Source organism: Rattus norvegicus, chromosome 19, assembly GCF_021556685.1.
Source record: "Rattus norvegicus strain SHRSP/BbbUtx chromosome 19, alternate assembly SHRSP_T2T, whole genome shotgun sequence".
NCBI classification, from domain to species: domain Eukaryota; kingdom Metazoa; phylum Chordata; class Mammalia; order Rodentia; family Muridae; genus Rattus; species Rattus norvegicus.
This window is the reverse complement of record NC_141552.1, coordinates 33,897,683-33,920,542: the sequence shown is the minus strand read 5'-3', so window position 1 is coordinate 33,920,542 and position 22,860 is coordinate 33,897,683. Positions and strand designations below refer to the sequence as shown.

At 51.2% G+C, this 22,860-nt stretch overlaps 1 protein-coding gene across 9 annotated transcripts in view; it reads right to left on the bottom strand.

The window, feature by feature from the left end:
* Positions 1 to 154: 154 nt before the first annotated feature.
* Positions 155 to 22,860, bottom strand: part of Zfp423 (zinc finger protein 423) — a 298,489-nt gene continuing 275,783 nt past the window's right edge. For 4 of the 9 annotated variants that reach the window (XM_087595328.1, XM_087595332.1, XM_087595334.1 and 1 more), the window contains one exon: positions 155 to 847. In XM_087595328.1, coding sequence (XP_087451454.1) covers positions 818 to 847 — 30 coding nt within the window. In that variant the 3' untranslated portion in view covers positions 155 to 817. Of the gene's footprint in view, positions 848 to 18,676; positions 18,983 to 22,860 lie in introns of those variants that run through there. The other 5 variants (XM_087595327.1, XM_087595329.1, XM_087595330.1 and 2 more) reach the window with 2 other exon arrangements.

Genomic DNA, 22,860 nt, shown 5'->3' with positions numbered 1-22,860 from the left:
CCCGGTAGCTCATCCGGCCTTCTACAGTACTTCTTTCTGTGAGTCTATTGTATGGAGTCCCCAGGGGCCTGTGTGAGCCCATGGGAACTCCCCAGAGACACACCTCCTGCCAGCCCCTTTGGCCTGGGGTTGAGGAGGAGAGAACCAGGCAGTGTTGCTGAACGCATGGATTCCCTTTATTGAGCTGAACTAGTTACTGCAGTCAGATCAAGTCACATTTAAAAGCAGACCATCCAGTTGCACGGAAACCGATTATATTCATTACAGAGTTTTAATCACTGTCCGGTGAACTGGCAAATCCAATCAAAGCATTAGTCTTTAATTAAAAAATTAAAAGGAAATATTCAGACAATAGCCAAGCAATCACATCACGATGCACAATTACCTAGAATTTCAATTAAAAAGTAGTTAACTGAAGGGGGAGAAAGAAAAACAAGAAAGAAAGAAATAGAAAAGAAGCAAAAAAAATCACACTAATCCTTTAAAAAAAACTATCAATATAATACATGAAGGAACAAAGGACAATAGCCTCAAAAAAGCAGGTTTCTCTAACACTAGAAATGTAGTCTGCGGCGAAAACTCTAAAAGCACACTAGCTGTAGCAGGACAATAAAAAACACTGAGCATGGAATACTTTTAATCTCTGCCATTAATATTCATTTCCAGCTGCTTATAATAGCAGCGCCTCATGGCCAAATCATTAGAGTTTTACATCTGGGTTGCAAATGACACTTTGATTGGATGTAATGTTCAAATGGCCCTCCCCACGGCGTCTCCGGCAAGCCTTCTGCGGAGAGGTGTCCTGTCGCGAGGTCCCTCACTGTGCGTGCTGGCTCATCGTGTGGTTCTGCAAAGGCGAAGAAAGGAGACACGCATGAGGGCGAAAGAATGGCGAGCATGCCTGTCCCCTCCCACCCAGGGCACGGACGCCGCCGAGAGCTGCAGAAAGCGGCTCGATCATTACAAAACAAAATGCGAAGTGCTCGGGGGACGCAGCTGCCAAGGCGCCACGTCCATCCGACCTCGGGGATCGGTTCCTGTTGCTGCCAACCTGGGTTCACTGTAAATTGTTTTTTATTTATTTTTATTTATTTATTGATTTTTTTTTTTAGACCATTCGGGTCGTTCCTAAGGGATGGGGTTACGTAAGGAGACGGAACAGCCGGGGAGGTGGCAATAATGAGCACCACCTCTCTTTCCCTCCAATGGCGAGAAGGAAACTCTGATGGCTTGCAGGCTGCCTCTCGCCCCATCCCCTCTCGGTCCCTTGCTCACAGCTCTGCGCCACGCAGGAGGAAACCGCAGATGTGCAGAGCTGCGCGGCCTCCCAGAGGCACCCGAGTGAGCGCAGACGCGCCAAGGCGGTGGGTGGCCGTCTCCCGTGGCCCAAGCTAGGGACAAGTCACCCAGCAGGGAGGGTCCTGGGAAGAGCCTGGAAGTGAACTCCCAGGGACCTGCCAGTGTCATCACGTGAGAGGGAGGTGGTGCGCTTGGCCTCTTGGGCTTGGGAAGCCAGGGCCCAGGTGGAGCCTTGTGGCCAACCGCTTCCCTCTCGCCACAGCCCACACATATCTTTCTTCCTGCCAGCCCCAGTGGGGCGGGCGGGGCAGGCAGTGTGGGTCTGTTTCCACCATAGCCAGCAGCCTGGGAATACGGACGTATTTTGGCTTCTGAAACCTGGTCCTTTTGGTTCTTTTCTGACAGTGGTAGTATACATTCAGACCATTATCGTCCCAGCTTCAGGCGGTGGTTCGCCTCAAGACACCTGGAGATGGGAAGCAACAGACTCTAGGGACAGAGCCGCAGGGCTGCGGCCGACCCTCCCCCCTTCCCCCCTGCAGGCTTTTTAACATAGCCCGGCCTTCCAGCCTCGGAGCCTCACAAGATCAGTCATCAACAGAGCAGCGACCTGCATCTCTGCCACTAACCACCAGGGGGCAGGAGAGGCGCCTCGACTTTCTCCTGGACTCCAGGTCTTGCTTTCAGAAGGACCAGAGGACAGTTATGGCTGGCTTTTCCCTCTAGAGGTGAGGGAACCTAGGATGGATGGTGATGGGACCACAGATACTCTCCAGGCATGCGCGCAGGCCACATACCGTCACAGGCGCATCACTTTTGACAAAATACCAGCCCACTAACAGCCTGGTAGGACCCAAGAAGGGCTGATCTGGGCCACTAGAATCCAGTGTCCTACACCCAATAGGTATTTCAGTTCACCAATTATCCACGGCCTGCTCCAGCACCCTGCTCTAGGCTAAGGCCCAGATTGCCAGCACGACCTCACACCTCAAATGGAGGATCCAAGGTCCAGGGCAGATTGTTTGAGCCAAAGATGGACCAAAGGTGGTTTCCATGGGAACCCCATCCTTCAGTGCTGTGATAGCAACCAGCCACATGGAACTGAAAGCATTCCATGCACAGATCTGCCCTTCTTATAACTCTGGACCTCAGCTGCCGAAACCCTTCCTCCAGTCGCCCTCCTAAGCAGTCACTCCTCCAGTGTTCCCGACATTCAGATTGCTTGGCCGGCTTGCATTTCCTGTGACACGCCTCCTACCCAGCACCCGCATGACTCTGTGTGCTTCTGGTAACCAGGCCTGGCTGCCCCTACCGAGCTATGTGCAGAGCATCAGCACCTGATCCAGGGCTGGACATGTGCTGAGCTTGTGGTGTGGTGGGCACGGCTGCCTGGGAACAAGACAGCTATAACAGGCTAACCCTGACCTGAGTGGTGTGCATGTAGACAGCGCACAGTGAATTCTCAGGGATATGAACCATTTCCAAGGAGAGCAGGAAGGCAGGGGGGACCATTTTGGAAGGAGTGCCTGGGACCCTCTTGTAGGGATGCCAGAACAAGGCCATATGACACACTGGCCATCTCTGGAGATGGAAAGCCATGCCTTGAACCACTGTTTAGGAAACTCAGAATAAATAACACTTCTTGGAGCCTTCTTCTTTCAGGAGCAATAGCACGTGCTTTTTAGGTTAGACTCATGAAGGAACTTCCTCCAAGAGAGTTCTAAGGCAGACGGGTAAAATTCACCTTCCTAAAGTTTTACTGTTACCGAGGAAAGTCCAGATGTCACAGCAGAAGGAGATCAGACTTGATGCTCCAAATGCACCAGAGTGCAGTCAGCTTTGTGTCATTAAGTACCTGCTGGATGATCTGCCGTGAGCTCAGTTCAGTGAGGGTAGGGAAGACTCCATTGGACCCATCTCTGAGGGGTCTGATGCAGGAGTGAGAAACACAGAAGGATTAATAGTACTGACAGTGGCCCAGGAGGGCATCAAGGTCACAGTGTGTGTGTGTGTGTGTGTGTGTGTGTGTGTGTGTGTGTGTGTGTGTGTACCCTCTAGGGAGGCTCTTCACGGGGTGAGTGTTTTATCCAAGGGCAGTCACTTCTGAGAAGTCAGAGGAGTGTTAAAACCCATCACTAAGCACCTTACAAGGCACATCTACAGTAGTAGCTCTTTTCCAAGGCCAAGCATTCCTTCAAGGCTTCTGGTAGTTTCTTCCCATCCTTATGGCTCTTGTAAGGCCTTTCTAGCCCCAGGTCTTTCTCTGTTTACTCTTATGTTATATGTAGTCTCTTCAGAGAAGGAAAAAAAAAAAAAAGACGAGTTTTTAAAGGTGCTTCTTGTTCTTATAGTTGAGAACTTCCCAAACCATAGAGGTTGGCAATGGGCCGGCCAAAGGCTGAGACTATCCTGGCCAGCATGCCTGGCACCAGCGGGCCTCAATGCCTGCCAGGGAGACACAGGTGTGGGGTAGAGAAGCAGGTGAGGGGAGTAAAGCAGAGGCAGAGGCACAGTGAAGGCTCTCGGCTGCCGGCCACACGCTGGGCAGCGCTCCTGCACACTCGCTGATGGGGTTTCAGCCATATCCTGACTCAGGGCCTCTTCTTGATGCAGACAGCTGGCTGGGCCTAGCTCAAAGGAATAGCCTTTGTGGAAGTTCTTTCATCCACAGAATCTTTACTGCCTTTCTGTGGGGTGACAGTCACTACCTTCTTGCTGGACTTGCGTTGGGTATGCGCTGGGCACGGGGACCGTGGGTGTGTGTGTAAAGTCTAGTGGAAGGACTCTTCTCACACTCCAAACACCTGGAATAGGCGGGCCAGCTAGATGGTCACATTAAGTCCAGCTCTGGGTACAGAGCCTAAGCTCTATCCACCACTACAGCCCACAATTTCATGGTCTGGATCTGCTGACCTACAGGAACGTGCAAAATCAGCATCCTATAAAATTCAGATCCTGCAAGACCAGGAATCAAACCATAGGGTGCAGTCCAGGTCACGTCTCTAGGTCTGGGTTTCAGGTTCTGTTCCTCAGCCTGGACTTTGGCTTGGCCTATGAGACTTGCCCACTAGCACCATGCTTGAGGAGACAAGTGTTTCGGTACGTTGGTTGCTTAGTAGTGTGAACCAACAAGACTCCTCCTGTCCTGGAAGCACAGATATGGGCTGAGGAAACTTCTCAAGCCTGTAGATTCCCTCCTAGGTGACCATGAACAGGCAGACAACTTTAATGACCTGTTAGGTACCCTAGTGGCCAACATGGGCTACACCCCGTGTTAGCTGTCGCTTGCTAGCCATGTGACCTTGTGGCAGGTTCTTTGATCTCAAGGTTTGCAAGTTACCTCTGTCCGAGATCCCAGGATACCTCAGGGAATGAGGGTGCTTATGGGATCTACTTAGAGATAAGTGCCTGGGATAGAAGGACTGTTTGTTCCCTGCTGGGACCCCCCACCCCAAAACTGTTAATATCTGGGAAGACAAAAAGTGTCATAGTCCTGCCCTCGCCCCATATCCCCGCCCTCGGGAGAGCAGGTGTTACTGTCCCTCTTCATCAGACCTGGTTGGATACCTGCTTTCCCGTTTCTACAGTAGAGTGGGTGATCTGGTAACCAGGAGGGCCCCGGGAGATGCTGTGGTAGAGGGAGAGGTATATACCAGCATTTATCCATTCATCCATCCATCTGTTCCTACACTCATACACAGGCATTCACGGAGGCTGTGAGGTTCCAGGCCGTGCACTGAGCATGTACAGATAAAGACACCCTGACCCCTCCCTTGTGGGAACAATGCCATAGCAAGTATAGGGAGACTGGACTCTGACATCAAAGACTCTGAGGAGGCAGGAAAAAAGGAGCCATTCTTGAAGACCCAGCTGTGCTTATTCTCCACTCAGAACACCCTACCCCCCACCCCAACTTCACTCTCTTTGTTCACCTCGAATGGTCCTCATCCACCATCATGATCCCCAGCCACACTGTCCCTGGTCCATGCACAGGACCGCCTTCTTGAAGCCACTTCACCATCCAAAAGAGGCTGTTTTTCCTCATCCTGCCTCTGCACCACCCCCTGGCTGGCTGCAGCCTTGAGAAGCCCTTACAGGCCTGGCTTCTCCCTTCTCCCTGATAAGAGCAGGGACCACACCCTGAGGTGGGCCTTAGCTTGAAAGATTCCGTTTTCCGTGAAAGACAGCTGCTTTAGCCCAGCTTGGCTGAGCAGGGCTGCTGTAGGGCTCCATTCATTATGTGCCCATTTCACAGTCAAAGAGTTTGGCCTTTGGCAGTGGACAGGAGAGGAGGAGACTGGGTACAGGCCGGCCTCTGCCAAGTTTCTAGTTGCAGAATCTCATGGAAAGCAGCAGGGAGACAGCTTCTGATGGAGGTTCACTCAGGAGAAGCCTTCCAGTTGCCTTGCACAAACAACTTGGGCTAGGGTTTCTACTAGGGGTGTGTGTGTGTGTGTGTGTGTGTGTGTGTGTGTGTGTGTGTGTGAGAGAGAGAGAGAGAGAGAGAGACAGACAGACAGACAGACAGACAGACAGACAAAGAAGATAAGAGACACAGAATGAAGGAGCACTTTGGCAAGCAGGATTAACCACTCAAGCACCTTGGAAGTGTGAGTAGCACTGATAAAGACCGTGGTTCACAATGACTGGGGCCGTTTGGCTCTCAGCAAGTAGGATGCCACGTATTACCTCCATTCCTGCTGTATTGGTGAAGACTGAGGGGATGGGGTGCTTTGGGCCCCATGGTCGAGAATGACAGCGCAGGGCATACGCCCGCCCACACGGTGTCTAGAAGGCCCCTCTGCCATGGCACCGCTCTGCCTGCGAAATGTGAAAAGTGCAGCATATGCTGGGGGAGCAATGAATAATTCAGCTTGGCAGGAGCACAGGGTATGTGCTATGGAGACAGGCCTCCAAAGGAAGGCAGAGGCCTTATTGATGAGGCTCCGTGATGCCAGACGAGGCAGCTTGCCCTTAAATCTGGGCCACTGGGAGCTATCAAAGGTGTTTGAGTGGTGGAGTTACATGACGCAAGACAGAGGGGAAGCTCATGCCTCCACCCAAAAGGGGTCTCAGCTGAGGCTCTTCATCTTCCTCCGCTCCCTCTCATGGCGGCACCACCGACTGTCACTTGTCTCTCCCTTTGGGGAGGGCGCAGACACAGGCAGCTCTGCTCCCCTTTCTGCTGTGCATCACCTGGGCAGCCCCTCTCTGCTTGTGAGCACTTATTTTTAGCAGCGCTTGACAATCGTCCAAGGGTCTAAGACGAACAGATGGCCTGTCTTAAAGCCTCGTATGTTCGCTAGTTTGCACTTCTGACAAACGGTGCGCACACTCGAGAGCACCCCATAAACAGTGCCGAATGAATACTCACAACACAATTTAGCTAATGCACGTCATTAAAATTAGGAGTGAGTGATGGCTGGGGCTCCCTATAAACGCCTGCCAGTGATGTGCTGCTCCCTGGGGAGAGGGGCGGGCCTTACACCCTACTTCCTCCAGCAGCCCCTTTTGTCACCTACTTGCCTACCCAGGCCAGAGAGAAGTTTGCCACTGTGCAAGTGACATCCAATTTGGCATCAGAGTCGAGACTGGTGGCCCAATGGCCTGGAACAAAGCCCTAAGGTGACCTATAAGGTGGAGGGAGAGTGGGAGATCCTCCATAACATAGGGACACATGTGGGGTTTGCTTGTCCCTTCTGCCTAGCCACCGGCGGGGGGGGGGGGGGGGGGCTGGCATCTGCCACTCCAGAGCAGCAGCAAGTGAACTTCAAAACTAAGCTTAACCAGGAGAGCTGGGAAGCAGGCATGAGGACCTCCTAGCCTAGACTTCGGAGGTAGCTTGTGCAAGGTGTAGCCTTGGGGGACCCAAGAGCAAGAACAGACTCTGGGATCCAAGGAACACCTTGTGAATAGGAGGGAGACCTTGGACCCAGACTCCTAGCTAGTAGCTTCTTCCAGAGGCTGGCCAAGCCCCTACTCCAACCCTTTACCTGCTTCCAGGACACAAAGACTGGAAAAGCCAGTGGTCTGCTCCACAACCTGTTCCATGGGTGATAACTGTCTCCATTTACAGGAAAAGATTGGTGAGGGTGTGAAAATACAGAGTCCAACAGACTTCAGGAGAAGGCTCCATGCGCCTGTGCTTTAGCAATGAGCCCACCTGAGACCAGGATAGGAGGAGGGAGCCCACCCAGAGTCACCCCTAAAACAAAGACCAACACTAGCTGCCCAGGGAACCTCAGTCTTAGGGAGAGGCACCACACATGTCTATGGGCCCAGTTGGTCTGTATGTTTAACATGGAGGGCGAGACTCCAGTAGCCAAGCTAGGGAAACCAGCAGTCTTTTGGCTTCGGTTACAAGCAGAGGGAGGTGCAGTCTCAGGACTGCTTACAGATCTGTCTCTGTGAGACAACATGGTGCATGCTTGACCCAAGCCCTGAGGAAAGTTAGCAACTGTTTCTCTAACACTGGGCATTTGTGTAGCGAACGTCCACTTCTGTGGACACCAGTCCCCCTTGAGCAGACTACAGCACTGGCTTGCCCTGAACACACCAGCCTGCTTAAACCTTGGCTAACGGTTCTCAATTACGAACTGGGCCTTGGGCTCCTTCCCTTGAAGGGCCCAAATCAGAGCCCTAAAAGCAGATTCCTCAGGGCAAACACGGAGCAAGCCTATCTATTACAAAGCCAAGCTAGGAATGGTGCTATGCCACAAAGAGATGTGTGAACCAAGGACAAGCTGAGACCAGACCTGCCACTGACTGGAGTCTAAGTATCCCGTGCCATGAGGCATACACAGGGCACACAGGCACAGCCAAAGCGGCCTGGAGGTAGTTGTGGGGACTAAACTCAGGAAAAAGGGGCTAGATCCTGGAAGAGCTCCTCCAGCCACATTGGCTGGATTCTGCAGGAGGCCTCCAACACAAGATGGGTGGTGCTGAGAATGAGTGGGGTGCGCTGGGGAAGAGCAGTGGGGCCAGTGGGCCCTCTGTCAGCCTCAAGAGCTCAAGCTTGGTAGGGAAGATGCATAGTTCAGCTCCAGGTGAGGCCGCCATGTTGACATGTGGGCCGGTAAGGCCACATATGTAGGCTTTGCAAGGAAACTGGAAACGGGTTTTTAAAACAAACAAATAAACAAAAAACAAACAACCTCCAAACTTCCTCTGCGTTGAAAGCAGCGTGATGCAGGCCAACCACACGTCTGGCCTGAGGCATCTCAAGTCTTCCTGCATACTAACGGGGCCAGGGCCCCTAGGGCAGGGCCGTCTGGGGCAGTGCTCTTCCACAGCAGATGGCCACAGTGCTATGTAGAGTAGGGTCATGGGACTTGGCATGGAAGGCTCTGAAGGTGAGGGTGGAGAGCCCAGCTGTGAGGTCACAACTGCGGTACGCTCTGAGTTAGGGATGGTTTCAGCTCCTCACTGCTCTTGCCTGGTGCTGCCGAGAGGTCAGCCGGCAAGCTGGGCAGCAGAGAGAAGGCAGCTAACGTAAGGGCAGAGGAGAAACCCCTGCCCCGCCCCCCAATCCAGAACACACTCGACAGCCGCCTCAAATGTAGCCAGGATCTTTTGAGGGCCTTACATTAGGCGAAATAAACTAGTCACAGAAAGATGCATGCTTCAGGAGACTTCTTGTCTGGGGTCCCAGCTCACAGAACTGTACTTGGCTGCCAGGGGGCTGGGAGAAGGGGGCAGAGTTTCTGGCTGGGAAAATGAAAGGGTTCTGGGGTTGGAGGAGGTGATGTTTGCCTCTCAGGGCCACTGAGCTGTACAGCAGAATGTGGAAGACTTCGTGCTACATGAACGTGCCACCTCCGAAAACCAAGCAGGTAGGATAAACAAGAGATGGGTTTGTACTCGGCACCAAGGACAGAGACCCGGGGCTGTCCCCATGAGGTCATCTCATACAGTTGGCTAAGAGGATGCACAGACTGCAGTGGCTTCTGGGCACTCTCGGCTGGGCGAACTGGACACCATGCCACCTGCCAGCAGTTGCTGGCATTGCCTGCAAGGAATCTCCACATCCACGCTGTAGAAAGCCTTTCTCTCCACACCAGCAGGACTGACCGTATCAGTGGTACTGCCCTCTGACCCAGGCTGTCATGTCCACAGAACCCCAGGCAGGAGCACAGAACCGAGGCCCGCTGACAAACGCCCTACTCTAGGGGGCCAAGAGTCTGCAGCTGAAGGAGGTGCCTGCATTTTCTCGGCACTGAAAACGAAGCAAGGGACAAGCATACTGCCTGCCCACCTTATAAAACGTGGGGACAACCAGAGAGGGAGGGCCGTTTCCTGCTGGCTTGTTTCCTATTCTTGGCAGGTTGTCACTACGTCCGCACAGAATCATCCCACCTCACAAACACAAAACCAGGGCAACTAGCCAGCAGTGGGATGGAAACCAGGAAACGAGAGCCGTCCTGGAAAATCTAGGTCACACGGTCACTAATTATACTGAACACGTATGTTCAGGTCCCTGAACCGCTCTGGTGCTCTTAGTTTCTGTAAATGATACATGGAAACTTTGATCCAGATCTACGTCTATTTCCCTCCAAATTTCCCTTAAAAAAAAAAAAAAAAAAAGACTTTCCTGCATCTTCAGGTTTTCTTGAAAATTATCCCTACTAACAAAGGGCCATTCCAGCAGGTATTCTGAGGGTGGCTGCACTCAGAAATGTCATGCCCAGCCCCACAAATGGCTTCCAGGGACCACATGGCTCTGCCTCTTGCCCACGGCACCCCAGGCTTCAGGGGCAGGAGTCTTGAAGTTGGTTCTAATTTACTGTGATGAATTGTGGCATGCACCACTGGCCCACATTGCAGCCGAGACCCATTACAGCTAATGATCGCCATGGTCTTCATGAAGCACATAGGTGTGTACCCTTGCCTGTCCCAAAGGAGTCACATATCACAGATCGAAGGGCACAGGGTGAGTCCCGCAACTTCTGGGATGTTGCTTTTATAGACTATGGCTCAGCCGGCCACCAAGCCATAGCCAGTGTTTCTACCCACATACCTGTCCAACCAGCACCAAGTGGGTCTGCCCTAGGCTTCTCTTCTACGGTAACAGAGGTCACTGGTTCCACGAGGCGAGCCTACAGTCATTTGTACTTCTGGACCATTCCATCCTACTCAGAGAACCAAAGGAGCAGTGTGTGTGTGTGCAGGCACAGGGTGAAATTAAGAGCATGGAGAGGGCTGGAGAGGCGGCTCAATGGCCAAGAGTATTTGCTGCTCTTGCAGAAGACTTGGGTTCAGTTCCCAGTACTGGCTGGCTCACAAGCATCTACAAACAGTTCTGGGGGATCCAACACCCTCTTCTGGCCTCCTCTGGCACTAGACGTATAACACAGAAAATATTCACATAAAATCAAAATAAATGAATCTTTTATTTATTTTTTTTTAAAGAGCATAAGAGGAAGACACTCTAAAAGCTGTATACATGGGGGCTGGAGACGCCGTTCTATGATAAAGAGTGCTTAATGCTTTTGCAGAGGACCTAGGTTCAATTCCTGGTACCAATGCTAAGCAGATCATAGCCACTTCAGCTCCAGGGGAACCTTGGCCCTCTGGCTTTGGGTGCCTGCACTTGTGCACACACCCACACCAAGACGCAAATGTAACATAACTAAAAATAAATCATAAATAAAGCTAATATATGCCCCAAGATGGATGATAGATGGGTAGACAGGTGTGTGTGTGTGGCTGCTGGATGGAAGGATGTAGGGTAGGAGGGTGGATTGTGTGTGCCTTGATGGTGCGAGGAAGAGTGAGTGGGTGGGTTGCAGGTGGGTGGACTGACCAAAACACAGTGGGCTTGGGAGTTCAGATCCGGCTTTGGTCACTTGCTACTTCTACGAACCCAGGCTTAGGAAGACTTCATTTCTTTTAACTCCATCTGAAAGATAGGACTCACTGCATCTTCTTTATAGTCTCGTTATGAGGTTTAAATATGCAAAACCAGGGGAGACAGCACACAGGATGCCCTGTGTCAAGTGGGGCAGCTGACTGTTGCCATGAGGACCACAACATCTGTAAAAACAAATGTGAATACAAACAAACAAGAAACCCAGTTGTGTGGCATGGTTAAAACACACACACACACACACACACACACACACACACACACACACACCAACAACAACAACATGGGGCAAGGGTTTGGAGGGGTCTTGGTGGAGGCCTGGGTCTAGACTGTCCAGCTCTGTGGACCCAAGAAAAGAATTAACCTCTGTGTCTTGGTTTCTTTATCTTGATAGAGGAGTTGTGAGGACTAGGTTTTAATGTTTAGAAGTGCTGAGGACAATGTCTGGCACTTAATAAAACACTAAATAACATTGGGATGCTAGTATAAGGGAAACCTTCCTGTTTTGAAAGACAGAAATAATTATTTAGCTTCAACAACCTCCAGCCCCGGGAGGTTTACTGTCTGCTCTGTAAGATGTTTGATCTTATGGTGACAGTGACATTTCTGTGTGAGTCCCCTCACTGCTATGTGAACGAGAGCAGAGGAGGTTTTCCTGAATAAGGCATGCTCCCCTATGCCACTAAGAACCCCACAACCCTGTACCCTAAGTTTAACCCCTTGTTTCTTCCCCTCCCTCCACCACAGTCCCCACCAATGCCATGATTCATCTGTCTGAGAATAGAACGTTCCAAGATTCATTACAACCAACACATGCCCATGTACTGGCCATCATATATGAGTCCCTACTGTGTGCTGGAAGCTGCTCTTCACACATCAGCGCCATTTTTCCAACATCTCCATTACTCTGGTGAAGAAACTGAGGCTTTCCCTCAGTCTTTCAGCAAAGCAGTTACCCAGCTGGTCAGAGGCAAAGCTTGTCCCTTGCCATACCTTCCTCCTGTTGTCCCCTGGTGCCACCTAAAGGCCACACCAAAACCAAACTGTCACCCAGAGCAGGCCTAGACCAACCCAGGCCAGCCTGCTTGATTCTGTGTAAACTTCGGCGGTAAGGCGAGTGCAGCCCGCTCACTATTGACACAGCAAAATTAATTTCTTGCCCCCCAACCCCCCACCCTCTGCTCCTTTGAGTGTTCATGGGGCTGCTGACTGCTGCTACTGAAATGCCAACTTGCATTTCTCATCATTAATTTCTTTCTAAATGTCATTTGTAATTGTTCCTGCTACACCGAAGAGTACAATCCGAGCTTCTGCCAAGAGCACCCTGGTCTCCTCTCTCTGCTGATGGGGGCTGGTGGGGACCAGGGCCCCTGCCACACCAGAGCCCATCCTCCTAGCAGGAAGCAGCCAGACACACTTCCAAGAAGAGGTGGTTTGAGCAAGAATGGCCCAAGCACACAGAAGCTTATCCAGAGTACTAAAGTGATCAGCCCAGAGGCCAGGCTGCCTGGGTTCCTGTCTCCACCCCTGCCCAGCGACGCCTCAGCCTGTAAATGGTAGAGCAGACTGTCCAGGTCTGGGACTGTGCTGAGGGAGACAGCAATGGGCACAGGCTCTCCACTGAGCCTGACTGGGGGTGAGGCTTTCTGATATCTTCATAGCTTCTTGCCTCATACCATTAAGGCAGCAAGCAAGCCCAACTCTGCCACTTACAAGTTGTGTGACATGATATCGAATCACTGGTGTCCCTGAATCTAACCTCAGGAGGCTGAGGCAGGAGGATGAGAGTCTGAAGTATACCTTTGCTACAGAGCAACAGCCTATCTCGACAGAGTCGAAGTGAAATGGTAACGTTAAGTACCAACTCTGTCCCCCACAATGCCCCCTCTACCATGTCTTCCTGGGATCTGGGCAGTGGCCTGTTGTGCAGAGAGGTAGTGATCTCCCTAAGAGGGATCTTATACCCCAGGTCTTGATGATCGGAAGCCCAGAGCCTTACAGTCATACCCTGTCTATGTTCTTCCTGTATATTTAAGACTCTGTCTCTGTCCACGTGGGGCAAAGCTTTGTAGTGTGCAACCCTCTGTGAGCACTGAAGCGACATGTCACCCACTGTCACTGGTATTGTCACTGTTACTAAGAAACTGAAGGCATTTAGTCCTGCCTGAAATGGCGCCGGCGAGGGGCTAGGCTCAAAGCACACACAATGGTCCCAGGCTCGAGGATCCTGGCAGTTCCCCATGCCCATCTGTCATGATGGCACGGTGCCCCAGAAAGTTGGTTGGCCCCAGCCCCAGGGCATGAATGGTAGGCTCCAACAGGCAGCCTGAGATCCACTCTGAATGCCATCTTTGCTCAAAGCTGAGCTTCTGGGGAGGCCCCGAGTCCCCACATGGATCTCATCATGGTTCATTGCTGAGCTGGACCAAACCCTGGGGCCCAGAGGACATCTAAGCAGAGCTGGTCACAGGCTTCAGCCACTCTTCCACTACCCCTCTGTGGTTTCCAGAAATCCTTACACACTCAGGGCTGCAGGAACAGCCATAGTCTCATGCCCCTGTAGCTAGGCTTGCTGCTAAGACTACCCTATAACTAAGCTCTGTGGGAGATGAGGCTACCATCTTATCCAAGCATCCCAAGGGATCTACCTCAGTTCTCACAGCCTTAGCGTGAACTCTTTGACAAAGAAAGCCAGAGAATAACCCTGGGAAGGGCTAGCAGGAGCTAGCCCTCAGATCCCAGCCAGTATGCATTCCACTGGGCTTGGTTATGGACACAGACCCAGGTCTTGGACTCCCTAAAGATGGGACTGTTGTTCACTTGGGTTCCTCTGCACACAGACCCCAGCACTGCTGTACATAGCTCAGTGCACACATCTGCTCCAGGGATGACAGCAATGAGGCCAGTGATGAGGTCACGCTCTACTATGGACAGAGAGGCCTTACGCCTTTGGACATCAGACACCGGGCGATCTCAGCAAATGGTAATCTCCCTTGGGCAGAGGTAGGAATGAGACCTAAATGTCCTAGAGGGCCCCGTGGGGTCCAGCTGGGCAGCTGCCTTTGTGGGCTTCTACTGTCTGATTACTCATTGACTAACTGATTGATCTGTTTTTGGATTTACGGAGATCTTTCAATCAAAATGCTTGATACAAGAAGTGCTTAATATTTTGGAGTTTTTAAATTTGGAGTGTTTGCCCATGTATAATGAATGCTTACCTTGTAGACAGGACTCAAGCCTACACACAAAATTCATTCGTATTTTGTGTACACACTGAAGGAAATTTTTATCTAATATTTGAAATAATTTTCTACCCCAAAACATATCACTTTGAATTTTACTCTTGTGACATCAGGCTGGCTCACAGAAAGACTGAAATTCTACAGCTCTTCAGGTTTCACACTTTTAGATTAGGGCTGTGCAGTTTTGCCCTAGGGACTTGGCAGTCATGGGATCCTATGTGATCTTCCCATACTCCACAAGCATGAAAGAAAGGCCTGATCCTTCTAGTGCACTGTCCTCTCCATGCAGCAGGTCATAGCCCTAGGCCTTTGTGTGTCTCCATTGCCTGGACACATCTGGCACATAGTAAGTGCTCAGTAAACACTGAGGTGACCCTGAGGACATACATGTACTGCTGGCTGAATTAATTAGTCCCTGGGCACCCAGACTACATTTGGGAAGGAGATGACAGTTAGCACTGGACAGTGCTTATGCACTTGGTGGCATGGATGGCTTTATAGGCAACACTACCTTCAGAACCTCCACATTCCACCAAGAAGAAACTGTCATCACTGGGTTTCTGAGGCTCCAGGGTAGCGAGGCTGGGATTCAAAAGCAGGCTGGCCCGCAAGAGTGGACAGACACGGGCTATGCTAGGTTCTTCCTGCTCTTGTGAGAACACAATGACCTAGTTTGAAATTCACTGATACTCAGCCCAAGAGTCCTGGCTTTCGAACACCTTGAAAACAAGAACCCAAGGCAGCAGGGCCAGCCCTTGTCAGAAGTGGCGGCTGTGCCCAGCAGAGCGAAATAGCTCTGCTAACCTCGGAGAGGGATGGCTCCAGGAGGCTAGCAGCCAGCTTGGTTCTCAGGCCCCAGAGCTCCTGGCCTCATGAGTCACCAACTCCAGGGCTAGCAACAGATTTAAACTCCCAGGAGCCACTAGGGTGCCCCATATCCCAGTCCCACCCATACACTCTGCTCTCCCTCCGGTGGTAAGGTGCCAAGGGCTGGGCCAGCTTTAAAGCCGAATGGAGGAAGCCACACTATTCAGAAAGCACAGCTAAAGAGTCAAATGCTAAGCATATGCCTACAGCACTTTTACTTTTTAATTATTATTAGTTATAATTATCTGGCTGGATCTGACAGCAGCTGCACAAAGAAAAAAGGAAGCCGGCTCCCCGATTACCCATCTTATCAAGACCAGGGGTTCTGACAGTGGGCCGAGCATCTCCAGACTGCATTCCGCCCCCTTCTCCCCACCCACAAGCAGAGAACCTGCTTGTGTTCTCTTTCCACTTTCCAAGCGCTCAAAACATACAGTAAAATAAATGGGAGAAAGCAAAGGATGAATGAAAAGATGGCGGATAAGGGTGCAGGTGAATGGTAGGTGTGTGGATAGATGGGTGGTTTGACAGATGAGTGGTCCAGTGGGTGGATGCATGGACAGTAGGAAGGGCTGTGAGCGGATGGGTAGGGAGTAGGCGGATATTGGGTGGATAGACAAGCTAATGGATGAATGCATTAGTATGTGGTAAGTGTATAGGATAAGTTGATGGGTGGCTGTGCGGAAGTTGGGTAGGGGAATGAATAGGTGGGTGGATGGGTGGTAGGTGGATGGATGGGTGAGTGGATAGATGGAGAGATGGATGGATGGATAGATAGATGAATTAATGGGTGGAATGTTGGATGGTAGGTGGATGGATGGGCGAGTGGGTAGATGGATGATGGAGTGGATAGATGAGTGAGTGGATAGGTGGATGGATAGATGGGTAGATGGATGGATGGATCTGTGGATGGATGAGTGGGTAGGTAGGTTATGTAATGAGTGGATAAGTGTACAGGTAGGTAGATGGAAAGAGGGAAGGAAGGAAGAAGGGAGGGATGGAAGGAAGGAAGAAGGAAAAGTGAATGAATGCGTGAGTGGATAAATGGATCTGTGGATGAATTAGTGGATGGGTGGGTATGTGTTGGGCAGATAAGTGGATGGATAGTGTGATAGTTTGCATATGTTTGGCCCAGGGAGTGGCACTCTTAGAAGGTGTGGCCTTGTTGGAGGAAGTGAGTCACTGTGGGGGTTGGGCTTGGAGATCCTCCTCCTAGCTGCCTGAGGATGTGCACTCTGTCCTGGCTCCCTGCGGGTGAAGATGTAGAACTCTTAGCTCCTCCTGCACCATCCCTGCCTGGATGCTGCCATGCTCCTGCCTTGATGATAATGGACTGAACCTCTGAACCTGTAAGCCAGCCCCAATTAAATGTTGTCCTTTATAAGACTTATATTGGTCATGGTGTCTGTTCACAGCAATAAGACCTTAACTAAGACAGATAGGTCGATGCTGGGTGAAGCAGACAGGAAGATGAATATGTGGTGAGGGAATAAGAAGGGTGGAGGGATGGATGGGTGGAGGGATGATAGGAGGTAATACATGGATAGACGGGTGGTAATCCACTGGAGGATGGACCTCCATAGGGATGGGTAGGAAGATGACCAGAAAATGGATTGATGGATGGGTGGATGGCAGAAATCGTCGCTTCAAAATCTCACATTTGCATGGGAAACCAGGAATATACAGGTTATTTCTAACTCATATTGGTAAAGGGGTCTAAAGCTAAACCAGGGACTGGAAAGGCCAGAGGGAGATAAGGGAGAGCATCCCAGAGATGGGGCCACTTGAGCAGGGTTGAAGCAGAAGAAAGGCCGGGTGTTCCGGCAGGAAGATGGGCAGTTGCCTCACACAGGCTGTCTCTGCTTCTGGTCTGGGATGGTGTGGTGGCCCAGGGAGTGGGACTATTAGGAGGTGTGGCCTTGTTGGAGGAAGTGAGTGGGGGTGGGCTTGGAGACCCTTCTCTTAGCAGCCTGGAAGCTAGTCTTCTCCTGTTTGCCTTCAGAACAAGATGTAGAACTCTCAACTTATCCAGCACCATGCCTGCCTAGACGCTGTCACGCTCTCATCTTGATGACAACAGACTGAACCTCTGAACCTGTAAGCCAGCTCCAATTAAATGTTGTTCCTTACAATAGTTGCCTTGGTCATGATGTCTCTTCACAGCAATGACACCATAACTAAGGCAGAAGTAATGCTGACCGTTCTTAACCCCATGAACCCATTGTTCAACCTGAGCATTTCTTGCACACATATGCACACACAGAGACAGACAGACAGACACACACCTCTACACTACCTCTGTCACAATACATTCATGAATTCACTGACTTACTCATCTCTGGAGAATGTTACCTGTGAGAATGAAGTCCTTGCCTGTGCCTCAGCTTCATCTGAGGTCCCGAAATGTCACCAGGTTGTGAATGTGTGATTAATGAATAATGAAACGGGGGAGGGACTGGGCAAGAAAGGTCTCAGAAAAACTCAGACCACACCCCTGGCTCACAGGCACCTCCCCCTGGCTGGGCACCAGGATCCAGCCTGGCAGGGCCGGGCTCTCGCCATCAGAGTACTCCGGGTTGCTTGTTAGAGCACCAGCTCTGCTTTTAATCAATTGTAATCATTTAGCTGGAAGCGGCATGATTAGGCACACACAAGCAAACAGCGTGAAATAATCCTTTAAACAGGCCTGCTCAGTGCTGTGCTGGCCGCTTGGCCGCCGTGGGCCAGCACAAGATCGGAATCACTTCCTGCAGCCCCCTCCCCACCCTGCTTTGTTACTGAGGGCCTGAGAGTCCAGGACATGGGACAGGCTCACAGTTCCCCCTGCTCAGCCCACCAAGGAAGTGTGTGTGTGTGTGTGTGTGTGTGTGTGTGTGCGCGCGCGTGAGTGCGTGTGTGTGTGTGTGTGTGTGTGTAAACACCTGTGTGAACACCGGTGCAACTATGTGCATGAGTGCACATGTCAGGAACTTGCAAGTGTCTGGGCAGGCTCTCTCCATCAGCTCAAAGATGACAGAGAGTTACTTAGGAAGAAAAGGACAGTTACAGCTCTAGGGCTCCACCCCTACTGTGACATTACCACACAAGTCCTGGGCACCATAACAAGCTGGAAAAGCAGCATCAGGAAGCAGGAGGTCACTGGATTCACCAGCTCTCTCCTCTTCTCCGCGGCCCAGCATCAACAGAACCCACCCTGTGGTTCCTCTGTAGGCCTCCAGCCAGCGCCTGTGAGGCCTGGCTCCCCTGGCAGCGCAGCAATAGCTCTTCCACCTGGCTCACCTAGGAGCGCTTTCTCCTCATCCCCTGTTACTGCCACTCCTGCTACCTGCTTGGCCCAACTACTAAAATAGTTTCTGGGTCCCCTGACAACAAGGCTTTTTATAGTTCAGCACTGCAGGCCTCATTTAAATCTATTAGCTCATATAAATGGCAATTTATTTAAACTTTGGAGGGTTTCTGTTTGCCTTGGTGGCAAAGACAATTTTTTTTTGCATTTTGCGTGGGGGCTCTGGCACTCTGTCATTTACTTGTAAACCCCAGACAAACCCCCAAGCCTCTCGGAGCCTCAGTTTCCACTTCGGTACACAGACGGAGCAGCTGCTGTTGTTCACTCCACTTCAGGGGTGCCTGCCATCAGAGCCCAGCCCTGGAGGGCTAGGTAGCAGCGTGCTGGCCCAGGGTCCCTGGGTGAAGAGAAGGCAGAGGAAGCCTGAAAAGGGAGAAGGACATGCCATCCATGCTCTGTTGGTGGACACGGAGGTGCCCAAGGGGATGTGGAGACAGCTGGGCTGGGCGAGTGGTGTCTGCCGCCCCTTCCTTTAGGTTGGCTTGCCCTGGCAAGGGGCCAACAGGGCCCCAGGCCTTCATCTGCTGAGGCCTGCGGCTGAAAAACACAAGGCCAACTGCTCTGGCATTTTCCAAGTGTCTTATTCCCTAATCATCCTGTCCTGAACCAGTGAAAAAGGCCAGGGTCATAGGAAACAGAGGCAAGGGGGCCTGGGGCCATGTCCCTCCCGACTCATCTCAATGTTTACCTTCAAGTCCCAGCATGGCCGTCTGGGGCCTACAACATCCAGGCCAGTATGGTTGCCTTAGATGGCAGTTCTCTGGGTACTGCTTTGTTCCAGCTCAGAAAATAAAATTCATAGAGGGAAGGAACTTTATAAACCCATAAGACTCTCAAATTGTCTGAAAGGAAACTGCAGAAAACAACGGCTGTGCCATTTAGCACATGTTCCTTTCCTGGGCCCACCATGTGCCAAGGCCCTTTCTGGCATTTCTATGAGGAAGGACCAGACTCCCTGGCTAGAGATAAGAAAGCCAACGACCACAGGCTGTACAGTAAGACAGCAGGAAAGGACAGGACAGTCGCAGAGAACGTGGAACCCCACCACACTGTTTAAGCGACACTTGGTTTCTGGGGACAGTTCCCCCAAAAACCCAATGTCATCTACTTATGGCTTCCAGAGGCTCCAGACATCACTGCAGTTTCAGTCCCCTTAGCTCTCCACAGAGAAGGGAATCGGGAGTGGCCATGATTAAACTCCATGCCTTCCTCCAAGCATGCTGGGAAGTCTCTTCACCCCAGAGATGCAAACACTGGGGACAACAGACTTCTGGAAATTCCCTGAGGTCAGCCCATCCCTGAGACCAGCATGTGGCCTGAGCACACAGGTGCTCAGTGTGTGCCTGGGGTTGGTTTGACAAGTCCTGCTCGGTCCTGGCCCACCCTGTAGGCACTGACGCTATGATCTCCTTTCTCTGCTGAAACATTTTTGCTTTTCCCAAAATATCATGTCAGAATGCACAGGGAGGGTCCTTTTGAGTCTAACCTCTCCTGCTTGGCGCGGAAATCCCTCTGGGTTCTTTCAGCATCCTGGCACAGTTCAGCAAGTGTCACCCACTCACCAGGAGTGAATGGGAGCTTGCGCTGTGGGGCCACTGCCAGCATAGGCATGTGGGGCCTCAGCTCTGCTCTCTCTGTACAAAATCCCTGGGATGGATTATGGGTAATGGTAGCTGTGCGCTTAACTTTCTTTTTGTCATGTGGCTGCTGCCATGTTGATCTCCCTCAGCCAGATGCCAGCGTTCCCAGGCTTTCAGGCGGGATGCTGGCCCCAGACAGACTCCCAGCTTTCTGTATTTGGCTACCTTTAGCCACTCTGGTTCTGTGGATGTCATAGCTCTGTAGCTTTTCTGCTCCTTCCTGTCACAACTGACATTCATTTGGCATGCCTGTCAAAAGTTTTTGCTCATTTTATTGAGTTTCAGAATTCACTCTACATTCACACAAACCTTTATTGGACACATGATAGGCAGGAACCTCTTCCCTGCTGGCTCACTCAATAAATGTCTTCCCAAAGCGTAGTTCCAAAATTTGGATTTAGGATGTAAATCAACCTTCCCTCCTGCTTGAGTTCCTACCATGATGGAAATCAGGCCGAATCTCCACGGCCCTACAGATGCTGCTGTGGTCCGAGTTCCATCTGCTTCTTCCTGCCCACCAGTTCCCACTCTCTGCTCCGGCTGCATCCTGCCTGCTCTTGTCCTGGCCAGACAACCACTCATGCTGGTCACAGGCCCTTTGCACACACGGCTGTCTGACGCAGAATCCTGGCAGTACACCATCTAAGCTTCAGCCCTAGACCAGGTACTGGGTGTCTATTGGCCTTCTAGACACAAGCACCACATGAGCAACGAACTTTAGTTCCTGCTCATGATCTCAGTCATGCAGACTCCCATCGTTTTAGCCAGATTCCCTTGAATTAATCTCACAGAGTGAGCTGAACTCAGGTTTAAATAAGACCTGCGCCTCCCTGGTTCTGGTACTCCTGTTACTGCATCCGGTCTTGAGGCAGACACAGAGCAGGCCTGCAGTCTTCCAATCTAGTCATCCTTCTCGTCCACAGCAGAACTTCACAGAGCCGGAATAAACTCAATCCTAGGCTGTACACCTCCTCGAGCCCTCTTAGGTCACAGAGCGTGTGCCTGCCAACACCAGCTTCGTAGAACTTCCTGACTCAACATCATATGGCATGTGGTGGTTACGGCAGTTAAGGCCCAGCAAGGGCAGGTGCCCCAGCGGAGCTCATTGCCCTTCCGTGGCCCCCAGGAGAAACCTCAGCCTTGTTTTCCTCATGCAAACAGGACAATCCAGACCAGCTTCAATTAACGGCAGTGAAATCATGGGGCCTGAAAAACCCTCCTCAAACCCAGAAAATTGCTATTCAAGTTACTTAACAAAAGCCATTATTTGCATAGATTTAGTGTTGTTTCACTTCCCATTTAAATGGTCTGTAATTAAAACAATTAATCACGGAAAATAGTGGCTTGTTAAGGCTATAATTTAGTGAGGTTCTTTTACTTGAGGATCCCATTCAAAGGTTATCGGGGTGACCAGGGGACTATGGCTTCTAGGCTTTTCCTTTTTGGTAGGCTGGAGATGGGTCCCAGGACCTGTGTGTGCTGGGAAGTGTTCTACTGCTGACCTACACCCTTGGACTTTAAGATCTTTACATTTTAAGGCAAAGTCTAAGTTGCCTAGGCTGGGCTTGAACTGTTGATCTTCCTACCTCAGCCTCCTGCAGAGCAGGATTACAGGCTTGATTACTCTTGGGTTGGTCCATAGCCCAAGGTTGGGTAGAGGCAAAGTCAGGAAGCCAAGCCACTTCTCTATGATGTCTCCCTTGTTTATGTCAGAGAAATGAGAGTCTCTTCCTTCAGAGAGAAACTTGTTTGTTTATTATGTATCTCTCTCTCCTCACACTGGTGTGTGTGTGTGTGTGTGTGTGTGTGTGTGTGTGTGTGTGTGTTGAGAGAGAGAGAGAGAGAGAGAGAAAGAGAGAGAGAGAGAGAGAGCGCCTGTCGTGGTACATGTACATTTGTAAAGGTCAGAGGACAAACCTGGGTGTCTGTCCTCACCTTCCATAATGAGACGGGGTCTCTTTGTTGAGTGTTATTGCATATACCAGGCTAGCTCTCCCATTGCTGCATACATCAGGCTAGCTCTCCCCTGAGCTCCCAGGGATTCTCCCATCTCATGGTAGAGGCAAGAGGATCACAGGTGTGCACTATAGCACTTGGCTTTGCAAGAGTCTGGGGGATCGGAACTCAGAGCTTCACAAATAAGCAGCAACCACTTTACCCACTGACCCACATCTCCCAAGCCCTCAGGGAGAAACCCTAAAGCCAACAAGAAGAGAGCAGTTGTTCCTCGTGACAGTGTCTGGGACAATGGAAGAGGACAAAGTCAGGAGTGAGAAAGGCAGTGTGTAAGGAAACTGATTATTCCTTGTCTGTTCTGTTTAACCGGATGCTTAACCCATCCACACCAGGAGGGAATGAAGGCCATGAACAATGTAAGGACATACGGAAGTGAGAGGGCTGCCAAAAAGAAAAGAGACCTCCAAGGCCTGGTCACTGGGCCAGAGCTGAGCTCAATCAGGACCCAGCCAGCAGATGGCAGACCCCCTCTGCACCCTTCCTGGACCTATTTTCAGTGACTATGGAGATAGAGTGAGTTAAGGTCCAGAAGGTCCAGTCTGCCCTGCACCAGGCACTGCTATGACCAGGAAAGGCATGGGTGAC